General features: G+C 42.5%; 1 protein-coding gene across 1 annotated transcript in view; it reads right to left on the bottom strand.

Moving 5' to 3' along the window:
- Nucleotides 1-1884: 1884 nt before the first annotated feature.
- Nucleotides 1885-27866, bottom strand: part of LOC137374455 (T-cell immunoreceptor with Ig and ITIM domains-like) — a 52834-nt gene continuing 26852 nt past the window's right edge. The window contains exons 3-4 of the mRNA XM_068040592.1: nt 4515-4627; nt 1885-3880 (exon numbers count right to left, since the gene is read on the bottom strand). Coding sequence (XP_067896693.1) covers nt 3719-3880; nt 4515-4627 — 275 coding nt within the window. The 3' untranslated portion in view covers nt 1885-3718. The remainder of the gene's footprint in view (nt 3881-4514; nt 4628-27866) is intronic.

The raw sequence follows: 27866 nt of genomic DNA on the forward strand, positions 1-27866 counted from the left end.
GAAGAAGGATGAGAGGTGACTTGATAGAGGAGTACAAGATGATGAGAGGCATAGATAGAGTGGATAGCCAGAGACTTTTTCCCAGGGTGGAAAGGGCTATCACCAAGGGGCATAATTTTAAGGTGATTGGAGGAAGGTTTCGGGGAGATGTCAGAGGTAGGTTCTTTACACAGAGAGTGGTGGGTGCGTGGAATGCGCTGCCAGCGGGGGTAGTAGAAGCAGATACATTAGGGGCATTTAAGCGACTCTTGGATAGGTACATGGATGATAGTAGAATGAAGGGTAGGTAGTTAGTTTTATCTTAGAGTAGGTTAAAGGTTCGGCACAACATCGTGGGCCGAAGGGCCTGTACTGTGCTGTACTGTTCTATGTTCTAAACAGTAGAGAGGGGTTTGAGACTATATCAGAAGAGTTTCTTGTTTACTGTGCTTCGAGCTCACTTGATTGTAGGTAGTCTTGCTGTTCATCAGGGCCCTGTGTTCTTCTTAAACCTTGTTCACGTAGGGGACTTTTCTCTCTTTGAGGTTCAAGTGTTTTCACAAGATTCAGTTCCGTGGGAAAGAGGTGAGCAGGTAGACAGGAGAGGAGGTTCTGTTTCAGTTCCAGAAGCACACGGCCTTCTGAGTTCAAATTCTGTTTTTTTCAATGTAAAACTCCCCTAGTTGGAAGGTGATCACGTGACTGGTTTGACCAGGTCTGTTCTGTGTATTGGGGCAGGGACTGGTTCCTCATTGTTCCAACACGGTTTGGTACTATGCAAATGTCTTTCCAGTCAGGGGCTTGCAATTTGAAGTTTTAATGTTCATGTGGCGAAATCACATGTGCTTCAGTCTTGGCAGGTGGGGGGTTTGCCTGACACATTGACATAAACAAAATCTAACTATGTTTTTAACCATAACTAATTATATAGACTTTTCTAGGTTGCATCATTTTGAACCTGAATAGTTGAAAAGATGGAGACCACTTCTTTCTTTGTGGCACATAGAACGGACTTAAAGTGAGAGAAGGATATTCTTTCCCTCCAGGCTTTTTATTTGTTTATTGATACCCTTTACTGGCTGTCGAAAGCAGAACATTGCAAGGACAAACAATACAATGACTCTTTACAAGTCAACAGAATCCAAGGTCATATTCATAAAACCGGCAGCAATTTAGTACAATGCCTGCTTTTAACAGATGGCAAGAAATATTTCCTGTTGCTTTTTGGTTGTGGCATGATGTAGGCTAACAGATTAAGAAACTATCTTGGAAAATGTATGGGATTCAGACTCTAGTGAAGAGAGCCATAATATTCGTTGAACTGTGATATAACCTCCTCTAGGAGACTATTCTAGCAAATTCAGATACAGATTAAGTCAAACAGAAAACTGGATCAGCAAACAACACAATCTCTGACTCTAAAAGCAGGAGAGTGCCATTCTTACTTGAGAAATCACTCCAGTTCTAATTTGGGGATTATTTACAGAGCCACAGAGGGATAGCTGGTTGCAGCTAATCTCAATATTGGCTCAGGAGTGTGGAACAGGACAAGCTGTCATATTTCACAGGATTTCAGTTGCTGGTTGTGGCATACATTATGTAATCATTGCTATGTTGTTCTATGTCGCTATTTAAGTTACAAATTTTGTAATATTTAAGTTGTGCCTCTGTAAAGCTGTCTTTCTATCTACAAATATGTTTCATATGTCATGGAATGATTTCCATTTTGTTTTGATGATTTGTTTTCTTGGGAGGGCTGTGTATCGGTTTCACTTTTTATTGCTTCTTTGCCTGTTGAAGCAACATTCTCAGGAACAGAATGTAGCGGGGCAGTTTAACATAGTTAATGCATCTGCATCGTACTAAACAAAGTAGACAAACAGCCTTTTTAATCTGAATTTGCATTAGAATCTTTTATTGTACACAGAATATTAGCTGAATACAATGCTAATCTCGTCTAGTTATTTAAAACTGATGAGTACTGCATTGCAATCAATGCATATTTTTAATCCAAGCACACTATCTAAAATACTTCAAGTTGATCACTTGGGAATGCTACCAATTAAAAAGCACACACAAAAATTTCAACAGCAATTTATATATATATATATATATGGGAAGTCTAACTGTGCCGAAGTGTGTATGAAGTCATTCCTTGTCAATCATTAGCAGGCTTATGCAAACGTAGGACAAAGTAAAAGACAACACAGTAAATGTTTACAGGGCAATCCTAGGAAATTCTTATATCTTTGTAGTCTTTGGAACTTATTAAGTCCTAATAGTACACTTTACTGTAGCCACTGAAATTTTTTTCAAAAAGTATGCTATCTTTACTACAAAGCAAGAATGCAGACCTGAAGTGCATAAATTGGAGTGTTTGCATTCACATAGGAAGATAGATGTGCAGCTGTTTAGCAAGAACTGTCAATGTACCTCCACTGTACTCCCTGCCACTGACTACGAAATTAGATATAATTATCAAATGTGAGCCAGATTAAGAATTCTTGGGGCCCTGGGCATCAAGAACATGCTCTCAAATAAAAGCAAAATACTGCTGATGCTGGAAATCTGAAATTAAGACAAGAAATGTTGGAAATACTTAGCAGGTCTAGCAGCATCTGTGGAGAGAGAAGCAGAGTTAACATTTCAGGTCAGTGACCCTTCTTCAGAACATGCTCTCTCTCTCTCTCTCTCTCTCTACAACCCTCCCTCTCAATCCATGAAGACCGAAAGGTGTAGTAAATTTCACGAATAGGCATATAAAATGTTTACATTCTGCATTAATAATAGAACAAACCATATCAAAATATACTACACTTAAACTGTTTCTATGCATTTTTCTGCATTATGGTGTGTTTTATCACAGGTCCGATATTTGGTTGAGGCACCTGGGCACAAGCTTGTGCGTTAATCTGTACCTGCATCAAATATACTTCATGATTGTATATTACACTTGGTCCCTCAAACTTGCATGCATGTTTAATGTGCCTTTTCCCTTTGTCAATGCAAGGTCTTGTTGGGGTGTGGGAAGGATTGAGTCAGGGCTAGATATTAATGGCCCAAGAAAGTACATCTAGGCTAAAGAAGTCCAATGCTAGAACAGAGAGGTGCCAGAAAAACTTGCCCTAACACCTTCATGGGAAGGTGGAAAACTGAAAACTATGGAACTAAATAATGGCACCTCTTAAAAAGCACAGTAAAACACATGCTAATGGATATATGTCTTAATTTCTTACATATTTGACTATTTTTTGAAGCAAGATAATTAATAAAAGTTTAATCTTCAACATTTTTGCATATTCTTCATTTATCCGAACAAGTTAATTTATTACAAATAATTTCCCTGCCAATTCAGCATTTGCATCAGCGTATCATGTACATAATTCTGGAAATTACCTAGAAATACCTCCAGGGACTGGTGGAACATTTTCACAGCAGATTTTTAACTTGGCTGCAATGTTTTTGCATATAAAAATTTCCCAAATAGCATTACAGAGCCACAAAATATTTTGAAAATGTATTCACAATTGAGTATCAGATGACTTAGTTTTTACACAATGGCATCTTTAGAATTCTAAGTACAAGTTGTAGCAACAAGTTTTGAGCTTTCATATATTTTCTTCCTTAAATATTTTTCTTCATTATTCGGTGCATGTCTTCAATTAAAAATGATGAAAAATGGCCTAATCTTTTCAAAAAACATGAATTTTTAGTCTGTGGCCTAACCCAAAAACTATCATCATACTGAGACACTCAAATAGTCATCGCCTATGCCTTCGCAATCATTGCTGGTTACCATCAGCCTGTTCAATTGTTGTTTGTTGTTCTGGTTATCAGTGTCAGACGTGTTTTTCAGGATTATGTTGATCTGGTTCGGTATGTTAATTCTAGACTTCCTCTGCTGCAAAACAATTTAAAAGAAAGGAAAATCAGACAATGAAAATATGAATTGATATTTTATTCAAGGTTTTCTAATATGAAAAGTTACCTTTCTACAAAGGAATATTAAGAACACACAAAGAGTAGTTGAAATCTCAAACTCTCTTTCCCCCAAAAGGCTGGGGATGCTGGATCAATTGAAACATTTGAGACTGAGATCTATAGACATTTGCCATGGTCTAAATGAATATTGGCATGGGTTCAAAGAGCTCAATCGTCTATTCTTGTCTCTATGTTCCTATCGCACTGCATCTCCAATAAATTGTGAAGTGATAGTGTAACTTGCATTGTAAAGTATCACATTGTAATAAAGGTCATCACATTGAATGGAATGCATGCCTATTCTAGGCTTTATCAATCTCCAAATGATAAACTCATTTTAAGGGTTTGTCCTTTTTAAATAATTAGCAACATGGGAAGAATTGAGAGTACCAATAAACCGGTGTGAATAACCATAATTCAGTTCAACAACTGAAGGCAACAAGTTAAAGGAAGTGTGTATTTATTATAGTATGTTTATTAAATTACTGATTTAGTGTAGTCTTGATTCTCAAGTGTATATTTATATTTAAACATAGTAAATTCCTGTTACTTACATGAAAATAGTGTAGCAATATAAAAATGATTCCAATGACCATCACTGTTAGAACCACACCAACGCTAATATATACAGCTAGATTGGCGGAGGCTGTGGAATTGGTTGCTTCATCTAGAAAGACATAAATGATTTCTTTTTACATTAGAAATAGATATCAAATTAAGCAATTACAGCTTTGCATAATGTATAACACGCTGTTCCTAATTTGTGCAACTAATGGAGTTTAAGTTCAGATATAAATAGTTATTTTCTGATATAAGTTCTGAAAATCCAAAATGAAGTTGTATTCACTTACATCGCTATGATGTGAGATTCTAATTCTGTGGTGGGACATGCAAAAGCAAATTGTCAAAGTTAAATCAAATGATGGTGTATATACTTATCAATTTATATCGATACAAATTTCTCATGTAGCATATTCATTGAATTGAGTCGTTACATATGAAAAATCTATCACATCTACAACTAATTGGTTTCAATATCACAATACAGTAAAAAGTGACAATTGAACTGGTATAGAATTTGACAAAGAAGAAAGAATATTCTTTTTTAAAGGCATTAATGTAGAGAAGGAAAACCAGCCATTTCCTGATGACTTCTAACGTTAACCTATTCCTAAGCAGGGCAGCTGAGGGTTTATAAGCAGCTGCCAATCTATGGCCAAATATTGCCCAGTCACAACAATCAGCCTTTAATTGACCTCAAGATGTACTTACTTGCCAGAGCTGGATTTTTTTGCTTTAAAAGGCTATGTCAAATTAAACATAGCTTCACTTTAGCAGTAGAATTTGTTTCATTCCACATGACATTAAGAAGCATCCAAGTGCAATGGACAAAGCAAAGTCTTATGGTCTTTGATAGCATCCCAGCAGTGATGCCAAAGATATGAGAATTAGTCGCTATCTTAGCCAAATTGCTCTAGTGCAGCTCTGATACTGACGTCTATGACCTGTCCACAAAAAATAGGACAAAACAAATCTGGCCACTCACTATCATATCAGCCAGCTCTCAATCATCAGTAAAGTGATGGGAAGGAGTCATCCATAGTACCATTCTCAACACCTATTCACATAACTCTGCTCACCAATACTCAGTTTGGGTTTTGTCAGAATCATTGTGCTGCAGACCTCGTAACAGCTGTGATCCTATAGATAGTGCAAGAGCTAAATGTTGGAGGAGAGGTGAAAATAGCACCTGACTTGGATTTAATCGACCTGGGATATACTTTCAAATCTTTTGAATAGAACAAAGGAAGTTAAAATTGGATTTATCAAGTTCAAATAAAGCTGACATTTAAATGTGTATTTTAGAAAAAGCACAGGGTACTTGTATTTAAATAAATTGGTTTGACCCCTTTCGCTCAAAACAAATTATAGAGCTGCTGGATTTTCCTCACATTAATTTAAATAGGAAGAGAATCAAGTGGGTTCTGTCATAGAAACATAGAAAAATAGGAGCAGGAGTAGGCCATTCAGCCCTTCGAGCCTACACCGCTATTCAATACGATCATGGCTGATCATCCAAACTCAGTACCCTGTTCCCGCTTTCTCCCCATATCCCTTGATCCCTTTAGCCCTAAGAACTATATCTAACATGTGACTGTGATTCTCCGCACCCCCCCCCCCCCCACTGTCCAGGTGATGTTTGACTCATAGGTGGTAAAAACAATGGCCGGGATGTTGTCAGGGCAGTGGAGATGGGCTGGGAGGCAGGAGCGGTAGGAAAATAGCAGGAGGGAAGCCCAGGGTATTTACACCACTAGGGAATTTTCTCAGAAGCAGCTGGGCTGGTGGGAGGAGGTTGTGCTTGAAGACTAAGGGAAGATAATTAAGCCTGTTAAAATTCCTATGAATTGCCTGTTTACCAGCTTTTTACCATTTTGTGAGGCGTGCACGGGAACAACGGAGCTTCAGAGCCTCACCAGCTATATCGAGGCAGAAGCTCAGCAGAGAGTCATTCTTGACTGCAGTCAACAGCCATTGCGAGAGGTAGTGTGGCTTCGTTGGGTGTGTGATACTGAATAGACATTGGCAGTAGCAATTTGGAGGAAAGCCAAGCTTAGCTGGCACATCCGAGGCATTCTGGTTGAGTGTCCTCACTGACTTGTCACTTGTGTACAGAGTAAGGGGGATGGGAAGCCCTGAGAACTGAGTGCAGCAATTTACTATGGGCCTCATTCACACAGGCTTTGAGACCTCCAGGAAGGAGGAGCATCAGAGAAGGAGAGAGCTGCAGCCACCAGGAGTGGGGCAGCAGCTCCCAGAGGGGCACCAGGATCATGAGGCTGGAATGGGGTATGGATGAGGAGGGTGCACAGGCACATGTCTCTTGTGCAGAGAAGATGCTACCCACCAGATAGGGTCTACCATCGAAGGCGCTGCATCTTGAAAATATCAGGGAAGCAGGAGGTGCTCACCAAGCTGTGTGCCATAATGGAGGAGGATCTGAGCCCAGTGGGAAGTGGCGGGCACCCAATGCCTGTCATATTGAAGGTCACCATGGTACTGAATTTCTATGCCTCAGAATCATTCCAAGGATCTTCTGGAGATATCTGTGGGATCTCCCAGTCTGCGGCTCATTGCTGCATCAAGAAGGTCACCAATGCCGTGTTCAAGAGGGCCAACCAAGACGAGTAGTTTCGCACCAATCCGGACAGTCAGGCTGAGAGGGCTAGAGGATTCACAGTCATCGCTGGATTTCCCCAGGTACATGGTGTCATCGACTACACATATTTGACCATCATGGCTCCCACCGACCACGCAGCGGCCTTCATCAACAGGAAAGGCTTCCACTTGTTCAATGTACAACTGGTCTGCGACCATCACAGATGGATCCTTCAAGTGTGTGCAGGTTCTGACTGCTACATACTAAGGCAGTCCCAGGCTCCCAACCTTTTCAAGCCACCTGTGCACCTTCAACGATGGATACTGGGTGACAAGGGCTACCCACTGAAGAGATGGTTACTTGAACCTTTATGGAACCCAAGCACAGTTACAGAAGAGAGATACAACAGCTGCCACAGCACAACTCGAGTGATCATTGAGTATGCCATAGACCTTCTGAAGATGCAGTTAAATGACTTGATAGATCTGGTGGAGCCCTTCAGTGTAGCCCAGCGAAGATCTCATGTATTGTTGTGGTGTGCTGTATGATCTACAATCTGGTGCTACTCAGGGAAGAAGCTTTGAAAATTGAGAACATCCTGGAGCGCAATGCCTGCTCCAAGGATGAGGATATGGGAGGGGAGGGGGGTGGGAAGGGTGACCAGGTGCAATACGATGAAGATCCTGAGGGACCACAGGCAAGGCAGAATAAGATATGTGCAAGGGAGGCTTGTGACTGACTAATGCAAACACCTTTCTCATGAGCCTTCATTACACACCCACTCTATGAAATAAATCTTTCACCTTCTATATCCCTGTTGCTCTTTCCTTGAATGCCCTTACCATATTCCTGAACACGTCATGAAGTAACGGCATGTGAAATGCAGTGACCTCATCCGGTGTGCTCCTTCCCATCACACCTTTTGCAAGAGCCATCGATCTGTTAATGGCCCAGTAGTGTATAAATAGTTAAAGGATTCTTTTTGTGCTGCAGCATATCACAATTCATTAAAGGCAAATAAACAGCTCGGGGCCATATAATTACGGAATATAACCCTGTGAAACCCAAATGCAGCTAGGTGGACTTTCTGACAGGCTTGTGGGTGCTCCTTCAAGGTGCTCCCCCACTGTTGTCAGCTGAAGTGGAGGCAGGCTGCTGGTTTTTCTGCTCCGTGGCTTTAGATGGCCATGGCAGTCATCCTCTGGTACCCTCAGGCCTTGAGGACTCTGGCATATTGGGGGCCTCCTTCACAGGTGCAGGAGCTACCTCTGTCATTGCGGCTTCCTGAGGCATTGGTATCACTATCAAAGAGACCAAGGACCCGCTGTCCATGCCAGGAGTGCCCTGAGATGAGCCCCAGATGCTTCAGGGAGCTGCTTCTCTTCCCTTTCAGGACACACTTGACCGGTCCTGATCACCTGAAGTTCAAGGACCTGGCAATGGCTCCAGGCATCTCAGTCCCCACTCGCTCAGCCATTGTTCCACAGAGGTCATGGAGGAGACAATGGCATTCAGCTCCACATGCATTTCTGGCATCCACAGAGTGCTTTGCTGGATGTGGCTCTCCAAGAGTGTTGCCATCCTCTCAATGGAGGGTGCCATGCATGCACATGCCAGAGACAAGGCTGCCCTCATGGCCTGGATCTGCTAGATGTTCATGCACCTCACGCTGCAGCTCCAGCATCTGTCTCCTTGGTGACTCCAGAGGCATGTCATCAGCCTGAAGCTGAACATTGTCATGCCCTCCCACAATCCTCCAAGTATGAGTGGCCTCAGCTCTCACAGACTCCATCAGCTGCTCGGATGTGTCTGTGCTGTGCGCACCAGATTGTGACCCCATTATTACTTGCATGCGACTACCCACTGATGTGAGAGTATCTGCGCTGTTGAGGGTACAGGAGAATAATGTGACGGTGCACCCTCTGAGGTCTCCTTCTCCTCCTCAGAGGTGGAAGGTTGTCCTGCAGGCTCTATAGCTGGCTGATCTTGTCCATGATCTGCGAGAAAGAGAAGAATGATGAGAAAGCAATGCATGTTCTAACACATCCTTCTGACTGCTCATCATCTGGAGCTGTTTGTGACCAGTTGTGCACATATGAGCACTATGCTTTGTGCTCGCCAGAGGGTCTCTTGCACTCACTCACTCTCTCAGGGCTCCACACCTGTCTCACCATCTGCGATTGTCTGCCCTGCCTCCATTCCTTCCAGCTCCAATGCCTCTTCTTCTATTGGTCTGAGAATGGCCATATATGGGACACTGCCTCCAGTTCTTGATCTTTCTCGCGCATTGTGAACTGCCTTCTCCTGCAAGCACATAAATTTCCATTGTTACTCGCCCATCAAACACGCACCATGCCTATGTTGGTGGCAGCCTAACTGTCCATCATGGTGCCACAGGGATGCTTCCTGCATGCAGCCATTCAGTATGCGGAGTGCAGGAGTCAACTCTGACTGACTGGTGTCCTTCACAGAGAGGCTAACATGCATCAGACAGCCAATGCTGCTGCCTGGGTGGGCACCCCCTTCTCCAATTTCATATTCAGCCTTAATCACATTTAAGGTTGTAAGCTTAATATTATGCGCTGCACTCACCTTGCCAGAGAGCATCAGGCCATTGATCCTCTTTCGACACTGCAGCCCTGTACGTGGCACCAACCCATGGCTGCTCAGCTCCTCCATTATCTCCATCCATGCCTGTTTAGTCTGACAAGCTGTTCTCCTCTACCCATCCAGAGATCCCTCTGAGCGTACACCGCCTGTAGGAGCTCTTTCAGGGAGGTATCAGTGAACCTTGGTGCTACCCTTGCTCTGCATTCTGCTATGAGACAATTTCTGCAGTTGCCAGGGCTTCCTCACTGTTTCCTCCAGGGCTGCGGCCTTTAAAAGTACTGCCGGCTGCCTTTTAAAGATAGTGGAAGCCTTGCCTGAGTTGGTACTTCCTCCCACCCGTGCCTCCTATCTGGCCAGCTCCCACACCTGCCAGCCAGTAATTGAACAGCCCTGAGAATATTGTACTACCATGTCTGCTCCCCACCCGCATGGCCACACCACCCACTTTAGGTCCTGACATTGGGACTTAGTTGCTGCCGGTAAAATCCCAGTCAATAAAATTCTCCATTGTGTTTGGATTTGTTGTATGAAGACATGAGCTCCTGTAATGTTCAAGACTTGGCCTTGCAGCCCCTAACTCTCCACTGATCAATGTATATTACATAATTCTTTTCTGTATTTGCCAAAAATAGTATTTTCTCTTGCAGTTTCCATTCAACAGTTACAGCTTGTTATGATTATTATACTTATAGTTACAGTAGGGCAAAAAGTTAAGATTGAAAATAGACATCCCTGATGAAATAGGTCCTACAGTGTCAGGGAAACTCCAGTTATAATTCACTGGAACTTCACTGCACTCAATTTCTTTCAGGGAAACACTTGCAGATTATTGCAGACTGTAAACTGTTCAATAACACTTTGAGTAAGTTCCTACACTTGGGGTTCTGTGCAATTTCAAAGTTTTTCTTCTATTCTCTGTTACTGATGTGTAGATACTGCATGACACTTTGTATCATTTAGGGTATTTCTCAGAAGTAAATCAGATAATAAACAGGAAAAGTTTGGAAATATGCACAACTACATGCTTAATAAAGTGGGTGCTATGGCTAATGACATTGTGACATTGGCTTAAAAAGGTCAGTACCACCCAGAGCTACAGACTACACCATTTGCTGTACTCTCAGATTCAATTTCTCACACACACACCAAGAACATTATGGAAAAATATTCTTGCTTCTCATTCCCCTCCTGAATATCTTGTCAAGAGCCTCCTGAATGGCACAAGATTGTTGGAGGAAGGAGACCACAGAATCAATCAAGGACCTGAGCTGTGCCATCGTTAAGAGTGAAATTCATAGGATGAGGAGAAAGTATGAATCTCAAAGTATAGCAAGAAATCCAGACAGGACTGCTTATAGTCCTTCACTTTTAAATTACCCAAGAATATTTTTACCAGAGTACAGGCTCTTCCATCAGCTTTTAATGTCTGGAATGTAAGGGTGTACAGGTTTTACCCAAAACAACTCTGGTTAGACTGTTTACTTTGTGTACGTGGCATCTATTCTGTAGGTTGAAAGAGTGCTTAACTTGTTGGGCAATTAATCTTTTATTGCTGGTGCCTGTATTCTGCTTCTCTCTCCGGTCATCACCATCATCATCTCTTGCCCATCTCAGTTGCCAGCTTTGAGGGCTCCTGTTGGCCTGGTACCATTCATCCCTCTCTTACAGAGTCTACAATCTCATCTATCCTCTAATCTCCTAGCCACTGTTTATCTAATAGAACCAATCTAATGCTTATATTCGCTTTCACAGCTTCTCATGTCACTGACATGAGAGTTCATTATGCAGGAAGGCAACCTATCAATGACAGTTCATTCAACACACCCAAAGTATTTTAGCTGTTTCAAATTGTCAATCAGACTAATTTTTATATTGACTTATTGCTAATTGCCAAGCTACCTCAATGCAGATGTGATAAAATTACTAGTGGTAAGGATTGCCCTGCAATATGATAGTTTTTAATGTATAAAAACTGAGACAAACATTGATCTGATGAAGTGATCAGAGACCATGTTTTTTAATGTGGCTCATGTCTGCCAAAAGTGGATGATGGACACCAGCAGATCAGAAAAGGTAAGAAAAAAATAGTTGGTAATTTCTTTCGTCGGTGCTAAGTAATGTTGTGGTGAAATTAGGTTGTATCAGCTATAACAAAAGTTAAAGAAAAGTTAACAATGAAAACAGAAGATTGAGAAACAATGTGGAACAAGGAAGTCTATAAAGTATCTTATTTTTATTTTACTTTAAGTAGTTATTTTTATTAAATGGTAATGGAGCATAAAAACTACACCTGACAATTGAGTAACTTTCTCGGTGTAATAAAAATGTTTGTTTCAGATCATTGCATATCTGTCCACCAGGTCCTGTCATGTGTTAATATTCATCATGAACATAGGAACATAGGAAATAGGAGCAGGAGTAGACCATTTGGCCCTCGAGCCTGCTCCACCATTCAACTAGATCATGGCTGGTCTACCTCAATGCCGTTTTCCCACACTATCCCCATATCCCTTGATGTCTTTATTATCTAGAAATCTATTGATCTCTGTCTTGAACATACTCAATGACTAAGCCTCCATCACCCTCTGGGTAGAGAATTACAAGATTCACCACCCTCTGAGTGAAAAAATTCCTCCTCATCAGTCCTAAATGGCTTACCCTTATTCTGAGAATGTATCCCCCTGGTTCTAGACACCACAGCCAGGGAAAACATCCTTCTTGCATCCACCCTTTTGAGCCCTGTAAGAAATATCTATGTTTTAATGAGATCACCTCTCATTCTTCGAAACTCTAGAGAACACAGGCCCAGCCTCCTCAATCGTTCCTCTTACGACAATCCTACAATCCCAGGAATTATTCTGGTGAACTTTCGTTGCACTCCCTCTATAGCAAGTATATCCTTCCTTAGGTAAGGAGACCAAAACTGTACCTAATACTCCAGGTGCGATATCACCAAGGTGCTATACAATTGCAGCAAGACATCTTTACTCCTGTACCCAAATCCTCTTGCAATAAATACCATTTGCCTTCCCAATTGCTTGCGGCTCCTGCATGTTAGCTTTCAGTGAATCATGAACAAGGACACCCAGGTCCCTTTGGACATCAACACTTGCCAATCTCTCACCATTTAAGAAATATTCTGTATTTCTGTGTTTCCTACCAAAGTGGATAACTTCACATTTTTCCATATTCTATTCCATCTGCCATGTACTTTCCCACTCACTTAGCCTGTCCAAATCCCCTTGAAGCCTCTTTGCATCCTCCTCACAACTCACATTCCCATCTACTTTTGTGTCATCAGCAAACTTGGAAATATTGGGCTGAATTTTACAGACCCCCCAATGTCAGGTTCATGGTAGGGGTGGGGGGCCGGAAAATGCCTCCGGGAGAGGGTCACCACACACTACAACGGCAGACAGGCCTGACCCGATATTGCCAGCAGCGGCGATGCCTCGTGGTGGCTCCCCCACCACTCGGCGACAGGACCCCTATTTACATTTGCAAATACATTTAAATTAATGCATTAATTCTACTTATGTTCAAATGGTGTGCAGTTTGCAAGCTGAGTGTGGAGATTTGAGTTTGGTGAGTGGGGATTTTCAGTGTTATCTTTATAAAATTCTGGTTGGTAGTTAGCATTTAACTGGGATTTACCCTCTAGATTAAGTAGGGTTAAGAAAGCAAAGTAGGGTTAAGAAAGTAAAGTAAGTTTCTTACAGCCTTAGGCAGGGATTAGCAGCCTCTACTGCAGAGCAGCTGATTAGTTAAGTAGCTGACCAGTCAAATCTGATTGCTGCAGTTTCATCTTCAAAAGGTATAAATACAGAGATCTGGGTACAGCCTGCAAATGGAGTGCCAATTGCAAGCTGAGTGTGGAGATTCGATTTTGGTGAGTGGCAAGTTTGGTGAAGGGGGGAAAGAGTTGCTTCATTTTTCTACTTTTTATCTACTTTTTTAACCCTTCAGTATTTGGTTCTTGCTTCGGTGCAGTGGAAAGAGCTGGTTCGTGAGTAACTGGTAAGTTATTCTACTTATAATAAATAGTCTGTAAAGTTAAGTGTGGCAGGGCAGCTCTGCTGAGTGGAATGTACAGCCTATGGCATGTGGGAAGTCATGGATACACCATGTGTTCTAGACGAACACATCTGCAGGAAGTGTCACTGGCTGCAGAAGCTTGAGCTCTGGGTTTCGGAACTCGAATGGCGGCTGGAGTCACTATTGTGCATCCGCGAGGTGGAGGACTATGTAGATAGTATGTTTAGGGAGGGGGTCATGCCACAGGTTAGGAGCGTGTAGGCAGATAGGGAATGGGTGACTGCCAGGCAGTCTAAGAGAACATAGCAGGTAGTACAGGAGTCCCCTGATATGATCTCACTCGCTAATCGGTTTTCCATTTTGGATACTGGCGAGGGCGATGGTTCCTCAGAAGAGTGCAGTCAGAGCCAAGTCTGTGGCACAAGTGTGGCTCAGCTGCACAGGAGGGGAGGAAGAAGAGTAGAAGAGCAGTAGTGATAGGGGATTCATTAATTAGGGAACAGACAGAAGCTTCCGCAGCAGTAAACGTGACTCCTTGGTGCCAAGGTTAAGGATGTCATGGAATGGCTGCAGGACATTCTTCTGAGGGAGGGTGAACAGCCAGAGGTCGTGGTCCACATTGGTACCAATGACCTAGATAAGAAGGGGGATGAGGTCCTGAATGCAGATTTTAGGGAGCTAGGAAAAAAATTAAAAAGCAGAACCTCAAAAGCAGTAATCTCAGGACTACTCCCAGTCCCACGTGCAAGTGAGCATAGGAATAGAAGAACTGAGCGATTGAACACATGGCTGGAGAACTGATGTAGGAGGGAGTGCATCAGATTTCTGAGACATTGGGACCCAGTTCTGGGGCAGGTTTGACCTGGACAAGACGGATAAATTGCATCTTAGCAGGACTGGGATGAATATCCTGGCAGGAAATTTTGCCAGTGCTGTTGGGGAGGGTTTAAACTAAATTGTCCCATGGGTGGGAACCTGAGAGGGAGCTCAGATTGGAGGGAAGCAAAACTGGTAACTTGTCAGGATGTGGGAACCCAGGAGCAAGTATTGGAGAGGAATACCAAGGTCCACAGAATACTGGGGGAGATAGATAGCATGAGAATAGGGAATAGTAAGTTATTAGGTGGGGTTAGAGTAAGGGAGAAAGTAATAACGTCTGAATCAGGGTTAATGTGCATGTATGTGAATGCGCGGAGCGTGGTTAATAAGACTGGTGAGGTACAGGCGCAGATTGCCATGTGGAAATATAATGTTGTGGCTACAATGAGACCTGGATCAAAGCAGGGCAGGACTAGGTGTTAAATATTCCTGGATACAATGTGTTCAGGAAAGATAGGAAAGGGAAAAAAGGGGGAGGGGTGGCGGTATTGATTGAGGAGAGCATTGCAGTGCTGGAGAAAAAGAATGTCCCAGAGGGGACGAGGACAGAATCAATTTGGCTAGAGCTAAGGAACGAAAAAGGTGTGGTTACATTGCTCGGTGTTGTCTGTAGGCCACCAACTAGTGAGAAGGACGTGGAGGAACAAATTTGCAAGGAAATTACAGAGAGGTGCAAAAATTATCCAGACATTGACTGGGATAATAGTAGTGTAAGGAGCAGTGAGGGGCAAGAGTTCCTAGAGTGTGTTCAGGAAAATTTTCTACAACAGTTTGTTGCTAGTCCAACAAGAAAGGAGGCACTTCTAGACCTGATTCTTGGGAATGAGGTGCGCTAAGTGGATCAAGTAAGAGTAGGAGAGCATTTAGAGGATAATGATCTTTGTATCATAAGGTTTAGGCTGACTATTCTTACCAGGTTAAGAATAATTAACTGGGCGAAGGCTAATTTCAGTGTGGTAAGAATGGAGCTGGGGCGAATAAATTGGAGTCAAAAGTTGGCAGGAAAACCGATAGATGAACAATGGACTATCTTCAAAGAAGAGATAGTTCGGGCACAGTCAAGGTATATTTTCTCAAACGGGAAAAGTAGGGCTAACAAATCCAGAGATCCCTGGATGACAAAAGAGGTAGAGATTTCTTCTTCTCTCTTTCTTTGGGCTCCTTATCTCGAGAGACAATGGGTAAGCGCCTGGAGGTGGTCAGTGGTGTGTGGAGCAGCGCCTGGAGTGGCTATAAAGGCCAATTCTAGAGTGACAGACTCTTCCACAGGTGCTGCAGAACAATTTGTTTGTCGGGGCTGTTACACAGTTGGCTCTCCCCTTGTGCTTCTGTCTTTTTTCCTGCCAACTGCTAAGTCTCTTCGACTCGCCACACTTTAGCCCCGCCTTTATGGCTGCCCGCCAGCTCTGGTGAATGCTGGCAACTGACTCCCACGACTTGTGATCAATGTCACAGGACTTCATGTCGCGTTTGCAGACGTCTTTAAAGCGGAGACATGGACGGCTGGTGGGTCTGATACCAGTGGCGAGCTCGCTGTACAATGTGTCTTTGGGGATCCTGCCATCTTCCATGCGGCTCACATGGCCAAGCCATCTCAAGCGCCGCTGACTCGGTAGTGTGTATAAGCTGGGGATGTTGGCCACCTCGAGAACTTCTGTGTTGGAGATACGGTCCTGCCACCTGATGCCAAGTATTCTCCGGATTAAGATACGGATTAAGGACCAGATGAGATGCATCTAAGAAATGAGGATGGAAATCGCAGAGGCACTGGCCATAATTTTTCAGTCTTCCTTAGACTCGGGGGGTGGGGGGTGGTTAGTGCCAGAGGACTGGAGAATTGCAAACGTTACACCCTTGTTCAAAAAAGGGTGTAAAGATAAGCCCAGCTAATGTTGGCCAGTCAGTTTAACTTTGGTGGTGGGAAAATTTCTAGAAAAAATAATTCTGGACAAAATCAATAGTCACGTGGACAAATGTGAGTTAATTAAGGAAAGCCTGCATGAATTTCTTCAGGGAAAATCATGTTTAACGAACTTGCTGGAGTTGTTTGAGGAGGTAACAGAGAGGGTTGATGAGGGTAATGCAGTTGATATGGTGTTCATGGACTTGAAAAGACGTTTGATACAACGCCACACAACAGACTTGTGAGCAACTTGTACTTATGGAATAAAAGGGACGGTAGCAACATGGATACAAAATTGGCTGATTGACAGGGAACAAAGAGTAGTGGTTAATCAATGTTTTTCAGGGTGGAGGAAGGTTTATAGTAGAATTCCCCAGGGATCAATGTTGGGACCCTTGGTTTTCCTAGTATATATTGACCTAAACCTTGGTGTACATGGCACAATTTCAAAGTTTGCAAATGATATGGAACTTGGAAGTATTGTGAACTGTGAGGAGGATAGTATAGAACTTCAAAAGGACATAGACAAGTTGGTGGAATGGGCAGACAGGTGGCCGATGAAGCTCAATGCAGAGAAATGTGAAATGATTCATTTTGGTCGGAAGAACATGGAGAGACAATATAAAATAAAGGGTACAATTCTAAAGTGGGTGCAGGCGCAGAGGGACCTAGGTGTATATGTGCATAAGTCATTGAAGATGGCAGGACAGGTTAAGAGAGGGGTTAATAAAGCATACAGTATCCTGGGCTTTATTAAAATGGGTATAGAGTGGAAGAGCAAGGAAGTTATGTTGAACTTGTTTAAGACACGAGTTAGCTCCAGCTGGAGTATTGCGTCTAGTTCTGGGCGCCGCACTTCAGCAAAGACGTGAGGGCATTGGAGAGAGTACAGAAAAGATTCACGAGAGCGGTTCCCGGGATGAGGAATTTCAGTTATGAAGATAGATTGGAGAAATTAGGACTGTTTTCTGTGGAGAAGAGAAGGCTGAGAGGTGATTTGATAGAGGTATTCAAAATCATGAGGGGTCTGGACAGAGTAGATAGAGAGAAATTGTTCCTAGTTGTGAAAGGATTGAGAATGAGAGGACACAGATTTAAAGTATTTGGTAAGAGAAGCAAAAGTGACCTGAGGAAAAACTTTACACGCAGCGAGTGGTTAAGGTCTGGAATGCGCTGCCTGAGAACGTGGTGGAGTCAGGTTTAATTGAAGCATTCAAAAGGGAATTAGACAGTTATATGAAAAGGAAGAATGTGCAGGGTTACGGAGAGAAGGCAGGGGTTTGGAACTGAGGGAATTGCTCCTTCTAAGAGCCAGTGCGGACACGATAGGCCGAATGGCCTCCTTCTGCACTGTAACGATTCTATGATTCTGCCTTCCATCCCTGTGTGATCTTCTTGCTGCTGGCTGGCACTCCCATGCCTTTTAATCCCCATCTGGGAAAACAAGGTGCCACACTGGTGGGGTAGGGGGAGGAGGTAAGTTTCTCAGTGTGGTGGGATAGGGGAATGGGTTCAAAGTGACATCATTGGTGTAGGGGATGGTGAGAAAGTTTTAGGTTAAAGTTTATGCACTTGTGGGTGGGGGGGGGGGGGCGTGTTGGTGGTGGGGAAAGGTCAGGTGGAGAAGATAATTGTTTTGGGGGGGAAGAAGGCAACAGATTCATTTTATGGTTATTTGGAGGGGGGGACAGAGGTAAAATTCATGTATTTAATTTTTTGTTATTGTACCTTTAAATCAGTAAACTTAACGGAAGGACTGAAAGCCCTTTAAAAATGGCATCAGCGCCTGCGCACAGGCAGTTGACACCATTACGGGGGACAGATAGCTTGCTCCCTCCATGTCATCGGGGTGGGTGGCCCCAGTTATTTAAGTGAGCCGCTCTTAGGATTGCGGTGGCTCCATGACATGTGTCCTGCATGGACGGGCCGCCATTGTTTTTGCCTGCCACCGATTTCGGCAGCGGGAATGTAAAATTCAGCACATTACATTTTGTCCCCACATCCAAATCAATGATACAGGTTTTGAATAGCTGAGGCCCAAGCACTGATCCTTCCTGTACCCCATTAGTCACAGCCTGACAACCTGAGAATGACCCGTTTATTCCTACTCGCTGTTTTCTGTCCATTAACCAATTCACAATCCATGCAAGTATGTGCATTAATTTTGTTTACAGTGAAACAAGTGAAAGAGTGAGTTGGCACTCAGTATCCTATAATAGGCAAGATGTGGAAGTGGTGCTAATCAATACATTTTATGTGGCATTATAGTTATAAATGAAGAAAAATGACTTTTTAAGCTGGTGTTGGTTTCTGCTTTCAATTTCCTTTTGGTTAGTGAATGGGTTCAGAGATAGGAAGCAGACTGTGAGCAGTATTCAAATTGGTAGGAGGGTCAGAAACCAGGAGACACTGATTTAAAATAATTGGTCAAAGAACCAGAGGGGAGTTGAGGAGAATTTTGTTCACAGCGAGTTTTGGTGATGTGGAATGCACTGCCTGAAAGGGTGGTGTAAAAAGATTCAATATCAACTTTACAAAGGCAATTGGATAAATACTTGAAAGGGAAAAATATTTGCATGGCTATGGGGAAAGAGCAGGGGAGTGGGATTGATTGGTAGCTCTTTCTCAGAGCCAGCACAGGCATAATGGACCTCATGGCCTTGTGTTGTACTGTATCATTCTATGAATCTATGGCAAGTTGTCAAATATACATGTGCAACCCTTGGTGAATTACAATTTCTTCAACTTAGGTTTCCTATCACTTCCTATATGTCCTTTGTGGCTTCAGCAGAGGTAGAAGCAGGCTGCTCAGTTCCCTGTCCTGCCTGCTGAGTTGCTTTTGGCCTACACCTTCTGAGTCCTGCCAAAGACTGCTCCACCTGCACCTGTGTAGGAGCAGACTCGGCTATGGGGAGATGAGGCAGCATGTGGGGTACTGACTGGGGGGCAATGGGTGAGAAGTGCAAGTGCTTTGAGTGGAATTCCCACTTCCATGTCCCCTTTCACCTTTATCCCTGTCCAGGGCCGCACCATATCACTCCTACACTTTTCAAAATCGTGAATGCTATTAATAGAGTAAATAAGGAGAAACTGTCTCCAGTGGTAACTGGAGGTGTGTGTGTGTGAGAGCTGTTTCTGCATGCTTTGTTTTACTTTCCTCTCAATTAAATGAAGTGCTTTTCACTTTACCAAGAATTACAGCCATCAGTAATCCCATTAGTTACGTTAGACCAAACTTGTATATTCAGATACCTGATGCAGTGATGTGGGAAATGGGAAGAGACCCTGTTCCTTGTATTGTCTGATGTTCTAAAGTTCTAAAGGCACACAGATTTAAGGTGATTGACAAAAGAACCAGAGGTGAAATAAGGGAAAAGTATTTATGGCAGTGAATTGTGATCTGGAATTGACTGCCTGAAAGATTTGTGGAAGCAGATTTAATAGTAACTTTCAAAAGAGAATTGGCTATATATTTGAAGGGGGAAAAAAATTACAGTGCTATGGGGGATAGAATAGGGAAGTAGGACTAGTTGGATAGCTTTACCAAAGACCCAACACAGGCACGATGGGCTGAATGGCCTCCTCTGTACTGTATCATTGTATGATTCTATATGTAAAGTTTACCACATCCTCTAATTTCTATTGGAGAATATTGTCAATAATCTGAATTGTGTTTTCACACAAGGGAGTGGAGGATGGGTGTGTGGTTTCATTGTTTTCATATATGATGAACATAGTTGTGAGGGAGCTTTACAGTACAATCGATTATTCACATTTTTGTAACTTCATGCTTTTTGTTACTTTTAAACTTTTTTTTCAGTACATTTCATTAATTTTTGACATTACCATGTTATTTCTTTTAAAAATCCCACCTGATACAATGTATTTGCTGTACAGAAGTTCATTTTGTACATTCATTATCATTTTGTCAGTTCTCATTAAACTGTAGATGAAGAAATATATTATGATTTGGACTTTCCCCTAATACTTTTGATTAGTACAAATGACTGAAAATTATTTTTCAAAACCAGGCCACATCTCTTAGGAACTGAAATACTGCATACTTTTGTATGGCATGACTAGAACGATGTACCATATGCTTAGAAATTGCCCGATACCTATACTAGTTGGCTATTGAGATCATTTACCATGCCCAAAGGCAGTAAATAGAATACTATCAGAGCATTATGTTCAGGCTGAAACCAAAAGTCAATTTCAATTGTTCCCTTTCTGGGCCAGAAAGGTTGAGTGGCATTGCAACAATATAAATCTTGTCATTGAAAAGATACTTACACTATTAAATAGCTTTATTGAGTAGTTTTAAGCAGCAAATTTAACTGTCAATTGATTTGCAAATACAGAAACTTCATGAAATTAACGGGGAGGCTGAGGATGAGTTGCTGTTTTCTTGAGGTTAACAGTAACTTCTGGCGATTCACAATTTCTCACCACTAGTTGCTGGACGGTTTACACATTAATAATGGAGAGCGCCATTAAATTCATTGTCGCTTTGGCAGCAAAATCTAGGCCAAATATGTTAACACCTTAAAAAGAAGTGCCCAGTCACTAAACAAGCTTTGCTCAAATTAATTTCTGTCTACAGGCAGTGACATCCACAAAGAAAGTTAGTTGACTCTCAATGAAAATGATGAACCTGGTCAGATTTATGTACTTTCCATTTCTCTGTTGCAAAATGGAATTCCTTTTTGCCCTATACCCGCTGAGACCATTTGCTAGGTCACATTTATGTTAATATGACAATTGTTTTTATCTTTTCTAAAAACTGTGGTTATATACACTAGCTTGTTCTGTCACATAAGCAGAAAATCTAAGGCAAGAAATTCATCTGTGTAGCGCTGCACTGCATCTGGAAAAGGGCAGGTGTCCTCAGAACGTGCCAGAAACCTGTGAATCGACAGGCTGATGTGACACCAGGATAGCAAATTTGGACCATGCATGTCCAGGCAACATATTTGTTCCTTACTCTTCAAACAGCAAGCTGCAAAATGGGCCATGCACAAGTGTTCTTTAAGGAGCCAGGCACCCAAATTGCAGGTAAGATCCTTTGTAAAAACTTCTGGCATTGCAAGGTGCATAGAGGTATTCTGTAGTGTTTTTGGAGGTGTTGTAGTGAGTTCCTAAATTTGCTGCACAGTCTGCTGTATCGTCACAGGAAAGGTAGAGGAGTAGGTGAGCTGTCCACACAAACACTGCAACATGTATTGGGGCAGCAGTGGCAGTGTCTTTGGGCCTGCAGCAGGACAGGGAGATGGAGAAGAGGCTGTGAAGAGGGCAAGCTCTGCACAATGCCCACAGCCAACTTGGAGCTGGACTCCTCCATGCTCCTTGATAGGGAGAGGAGACTGTCTAGCAGGCCTACCAATGTACCAAGCATATTGGTGTGCATGTTCATCAGTGCTCTCCTGTATACCGTCCATTGAGGTCCTCATCTGCGTCCTCTGCAACAGAACTCATCTGTGATCTTCACCTCCAGTGAGCAGGCAAATGAACCATCCTTTCACCCTGCCCTGACTGCAGCCCCCTTGTGCCCAGTGACTCACCATGTGCTGATTCCAACTCTATACTAGCTTCCAAGGTTGTTTTCTCTCTTCCTGCTTGGGCTGCTGTGTCTGGGCAGGTGTCTGAGTGTCTGAAAGCAGGAACACAGAAGGGGAAGTTTAGGGTGAGGGAAGGGGAAGAGGGATGGCGGGGGGCTGGGTGGATGAGGTGGTGAGGTAACAGTTTCATGGTCACATCATCAGCAGCTTGTTCATCATGCCAGATAGCAGGGTGAGAACTAGCTGGGAGTTGAGAAGGGGCATTAGGCAAGAACATACTGTCATCTTCAATGTTCCAAATGGTGCTGGATGCTATGGATGTAAATGGAATGTTGGCCCTTACTGCAAGGGGGATGGAGTATAAAAGTAGGGAAATCTTGCTACAACTGTGCAGGATGTTGGTGAGACCACACCTAGAGTACTGCATACAGTTTTGGCCTCCTTATTTAAGGAGGAATATACTTGCATTGGAGGCAGTTCAGAGAAGGTTCACTCGGTTGACTTCAGGAATGAAGGGTTATCATATGAGGAAAGGTTGGGCCTATACTCATTGGAGTTTAGAAAAATGAGAAGTGATCTTTTGAAAAATAAGATTCTGAGGGGGTTTTACGGGATAGATGCTGAGAGGATGTTTCCCCTCATGGCGGAATCTAGAACTAGGAAGCACTGTTTCCAAAGAAGGGCTCTCCCATTTATGAAGAAGATGAGGAGGAATTTCTTCTCTCAAAGGGTCATTAATCTTTGGAATTCTTTTCCCAGAGAGGAGTGGAAGCTGGATCATTGAATATATTCAAGGCTGAGCTAGACAGACTTTTCATCCACAAGGGAGTAAAAAAGAGTTATGGGGGACAGGCAGGAAAGTAGAGTTGAAGCCACAATCAAATCAGCCATGATCTTATTGAATGGTGGAGCAAGCTTGAGAGGCCATTCAGGCCTACTCCTGCTCCTATTTCTTATGTTCTTATGATGCTGAGAATCATCTCCTCCAGAGGGCTCAAGAGATGCAGACATCCTTGTTCCCCACCTGTTCTATGCCCTCTATTGCATGCCACCTTGTCCTACAATAGAGAGGACAGAATGCCAGTGATTGTGCAGTGCTGTGTTTGGGTGATGTACCTGCCACAGCTGAATAGCTGGAGGTATGTGGAGGCAGAGAGAGGTTGGTGTGAGACTGGTAGCATTGGTAGGTGTGTGAGGGCGAGGTGGAGTATCTGGATGTTAGGTGTGAGTCCTGGATGCCAGAGAGTGCTGCTGAATGAATGATGGGGGTGTAGTACATTGAGCAGCCTGAAAGGCTGGTGGTGCAGTGGGTAGGAAATGTCATGTGAATATGCATTCACTGGCTATGATCACCTGTGTGAAGTCATCAGACCTCTTGTGGCACTGCTGCCAGGTGCTCCGGTCCGGACTGCAGAAATTGACTTTGCTGCCCACATGCTCCCACTTCCTTCTGAGTGTGGTCCTTGAGGACCTCCTGGTCCGCCCTGTGGAACCATGGCATCTCTGCTCCTGCCCATCTTTACCACAAATGCCTCCAGGGCCACATCCATCACTCTGGAATCCTCTCTCTGTCCATGTTTTATTTTGCATCAATGTTATTCAGGGCAGCTTCCATTTAAGAGAACCAGGCTGGCTGCATCACATGCTCTCATCACAACAGTGTTCAGGCCCTTGCTCAGTGCAGAGGCGGCTGGAAGTGCAAAATTGCAGTCAGTAGCAAGAAACCCACTCGTCCCCATGTGGCAATCAGGGAAATGAAGTGGGGGCACCAAGTTTGCGTGCTGCCCACCTCCTCCAGAACTGGAGTGAGCAGGTCATGAATTGCAACATCCACACCGAAAAAACGGGACAAACTAATTTTTGGACACTAGTATTTGAAGCATATTGTCATGAAGACCCCCACCTGCCAAGAATGAGGCATATTAATTTCGTCATATAAACATTAATTTTAAACTGTTGCTGGAGTGAAGAAATGACTTGTTTAAAAACAGCACCAGACACTTGGCTGGAGGACATTTGCCTACTAAGAGACAGTGCTTGGAGAGACAAAAGAATTGCTCACTGATTCAATTAACAGAGATTGGGCTGGGCAATGGTGAGCCACATCTTGTCGGGGTAACAGACAGCACTATAGTCCTCCACGGAGAGCTTTGGAATCCACTAACACAGAAGTGGTTAAGCCAACTGGTCACATGACTAACCGGCTGGTCCAGGCTTATTGAATTAGACACAGGACAGTTTGGGGACAGACTGCAGATTGCAACTGAACCTAGAACAAGAGAGCTTCTCTCCTGGCTAGCTCTCTCTCGCTTTCTCACAGGCCCCTGGACCCACTGAAGACACGTAAACCTCGAGAAAAAAGACTCCTACATTGAAACAAGTTAAAGCATGCACTGGGCGCCAACGAACGGCAAGACTTACCAGCAACCAAAGACTCCACATTGAGCTCAAAGGACTGTAAATAACTACCAGATATTGCCTCAAACTTTTCCCCTTTATTCTTTCTACTTTTTCTGTCTCTATCTCCGTGTGTGTTTATCGCATATGTATGCTAGCGTGGTTGCATCGCATATTCGTAGTCGTTAACCGAATTAGAGTTTAAGATTAATAAACTTACACCTTTCTGGTTTAAATCTAAGAAAACCTGTCTGATTTCTTTGCCTTACAATTGGAAAGCAGTGAACAAGGATTCACTGAGGGGGAACTAAAAATACAGTGTTTCTAAAATTAAATCCTGTTACAGTTAGACCAGGCAAAGGCTGAGAGGGAACCCCTAGACCCCCATCTCACCTGGTCATAACAATTGATTTGAAAACTAATGTCGCAGTGAACTGTCCAATCATTTCTGTGTTGTGCTTTAGCAAGTGTTTAATTTTTAATTTAAGTGTGTTTTTTTAAAGTTGTTATACATCGCAATGACTGCTGCTGCCAGTAAGGCTGAAACTGAAGGGGTACATTATCATAGTATCCATGGCCTAATAACCTCAGAGGTTGAGAGTTCCATTCTGACATTATATCCTACCAAGGCAAATGGTGAAATTGAATTCAATAAATGGTTAAAAAAGATACTGATTTATTGGAAAAACCCTACTATTTTAATAACACCCTTCAGGTCAGTTTGGACTACATGTGATTTCAATCTCACACTCGTATGTCAAACCCTCACCTTCTCTGGGCAATAATTTGACCATACCCACATCCTGTGAACAAATAAAGAGCAAAAAAAAGTGCAGTGGGATTAGAATTGAAATGCTCAAGCAAAGACACCAACATGCTCTAAGGTAAACACCTATGGATAAACATTTTAACAATACTTTTAATTAAGAAGCATTTAGTATAGCCATATTTATAGAATAAATCTCCATTGGTTACTACCCTCTGAATGAACCAAATTTTCACATAATTGTCAAATGAAACAACAGGCACTTTTCACCCAAGCTAACCTTTGGCATGAACTTTACCTATGTGCATCATTCATCTCGGATGCAAAAAAAAGAGGAAATTGAGGAAGTGAGCTCCTTCTCCCATTTTCCTCCCAGTCCCAGATTGCAGTCTCCTAATGGGCCAATTTAGGAGCAGCATTGGCAACACATTTTGCATTGTCCACAGCATGAACCATCTCGCATTCCTCTGTAGGAGTCGTAGCTTGAATTTTGGTTGGAGATAGCAGTGAGGAAAAGATTCCATTTGCAAGAAATTAGTAATATATAAGATTCAACTGCAGCTAAAATTGTAATCATTTTTGTAAATTGCTGTATTAAGCAATTATGGAAATTGTTATTCAACATCCCTCAATGTCATATTGCCATATTACTAATCATTTTGTCACAATATGTGGAGGTGCTATTTTATACCTATTTAATTTAGGTGTGGTACAGATTACACACAAACTCATTTGATAATGCAATTGTCTGATCTTAGTTGACCTTTTTAGACTGCTGACAAGAATAGTGTGCCTCTTACTGGAACATATAGGATGTGGCTTGCAGTCATAACACCAATCACTGAATCTAAAACACTGTATCACTAAATGTTTAAGTGAACGGTCAATAATTCAGAAAGGGCTTTCAATAACACTTCTGCTGTATTAATATAAAATTATTATAGCAGTTTCTCGAACAGAACTTATTTTACTTTTTAAAAGGGGGACTTCAGCATTTTGTGTAGTAATGGTAACTGCATGCCTTGCAAGAATTGTGCAAGATCACAGAAAGCTTTATCAGATTACTTGTTTTGTTAGATCACAATTTTATCATGCTCTGACACAATCTTTGATTGCAGCATGCAAAATAATGAGGCTCAGTGTAATCTAGAGGACTAGTTTACACTTTTAAACTGTTCTATTTTAGACACTTAAGACATTAAAATTATCTAGCCACCTCCATTGTTACTGCCTTGTAGTGCATTACCCTATGTCTGTTGTCCTAAATATGTATTATTGCCTAATAAATAACATGCCATTGCTAACAGACCAGTAAAAGCAATGTGATTGATAGCTCGCCTTGCATCACAAACTCACATTTTGTATTCGCCAATGTCAAAAGGCATTATGATCAGATTCCCTTAGAGTTGCAAAGTACTTTAACTGACTCAAGCGCATTTCAATAATATTAGTTTTCATTCATATAATGTGTGAAAAGTCATTCCAATTTGGGAAGAGATCGTTATCTTAATTGATTTCAGAAGGCAAAAACTCTGAATAATCATCAGTTGTTAAGGTGCCAAACTCATACATCAATTGGATTGGAGAAAATAGTCAAGGTTATCAGAGGTCAGGAGACCGTGCTATTCAATTTTATCCTATTTTGATCTTTATTTGATAGGTCAAGTACTAGTAAAGGAAGAGCTGTTCAGAGAAATGAAACTAATCTGTCTTTGTTTTGCTTGTATAGCTATTGTTTGACCTGCTTTAGAACAGTGCAAGCCAACGGCTCTGCTTTGATCTGTACTTGGGGAAAGCTCTGTTCTGTGCATATTTACTTGAATTCATGCAGAGTTTGGAATGCTAGCGAAGATGTTTATGGTACTAGTGGTCAATTGTATTCTCATTGGAGCAGTTAATGAGGTAAAACTGGTGTAAGCAGCTGAACTATCTAGAGATTTCTGTGCCGCAGACTGGGAGACAAAGATGTAAGAGAGGGACATGATTGACCCTTTCACTTCACTCTCTCGTAACTTCATGTATTACCAAGAAATTTATTACACTCCTAGAGGATTATGACACTATCCGGATTAGGGTGTGGCACTAAGCCAAAGAAAAAGAGCACAGAACTTAACTAATTGAGATGTCCAAGTCCTCTAACTGTTTACACTACACTCTGGTCAAGGGCAGATGTAGCTTGATATTTTGCACTATGGCTGCCCCACTCCTCTCACACTAATTATTTACATACACAAGCTTAAAACCCCTTCCTCCACTTTAACAGCTTCACACCATTCCATCTCTCAACTCTCCCATGCTACTTCGTGCACACTCCTCAAATGCTAACCTTACGCTCATTCACTCTATCTCCTTACAGGACAAATTGGAATACAATGCCTTACAAGAACAGATCACCAGAGGTGACACCTCCACTATTAAACCCCTCAGCCCTTACATTTTGTGGACATTTGCTTGTTACTGTGGGCAAAGGCTAAATCAACAGCAGTCTGCCAGTGGCAAGTTAGTAATTGAGTGCCTGCACTGTTGTCCTGGGATTCCTCTAAAGCACCACACAGATAGAACATAGAGTCATTTATGGCACAGAAGGAGGCCATTCGA

This window comes from Heterodontus francisci, chromosome 10 (assembly GCF_036365525.1).
Source record: "Heterodontus francisci isolate sHetFra1 chromosome 10, sHetFra1.hap1, whole genome shotgun sequence".
NCBI classification, from domain to species: Eukaryota; Metazoa; Chordata; class Chondrichthyes; order Heterodontiformes; family Heterodontidae; genus Heterodontus; species Heterodontus francisci.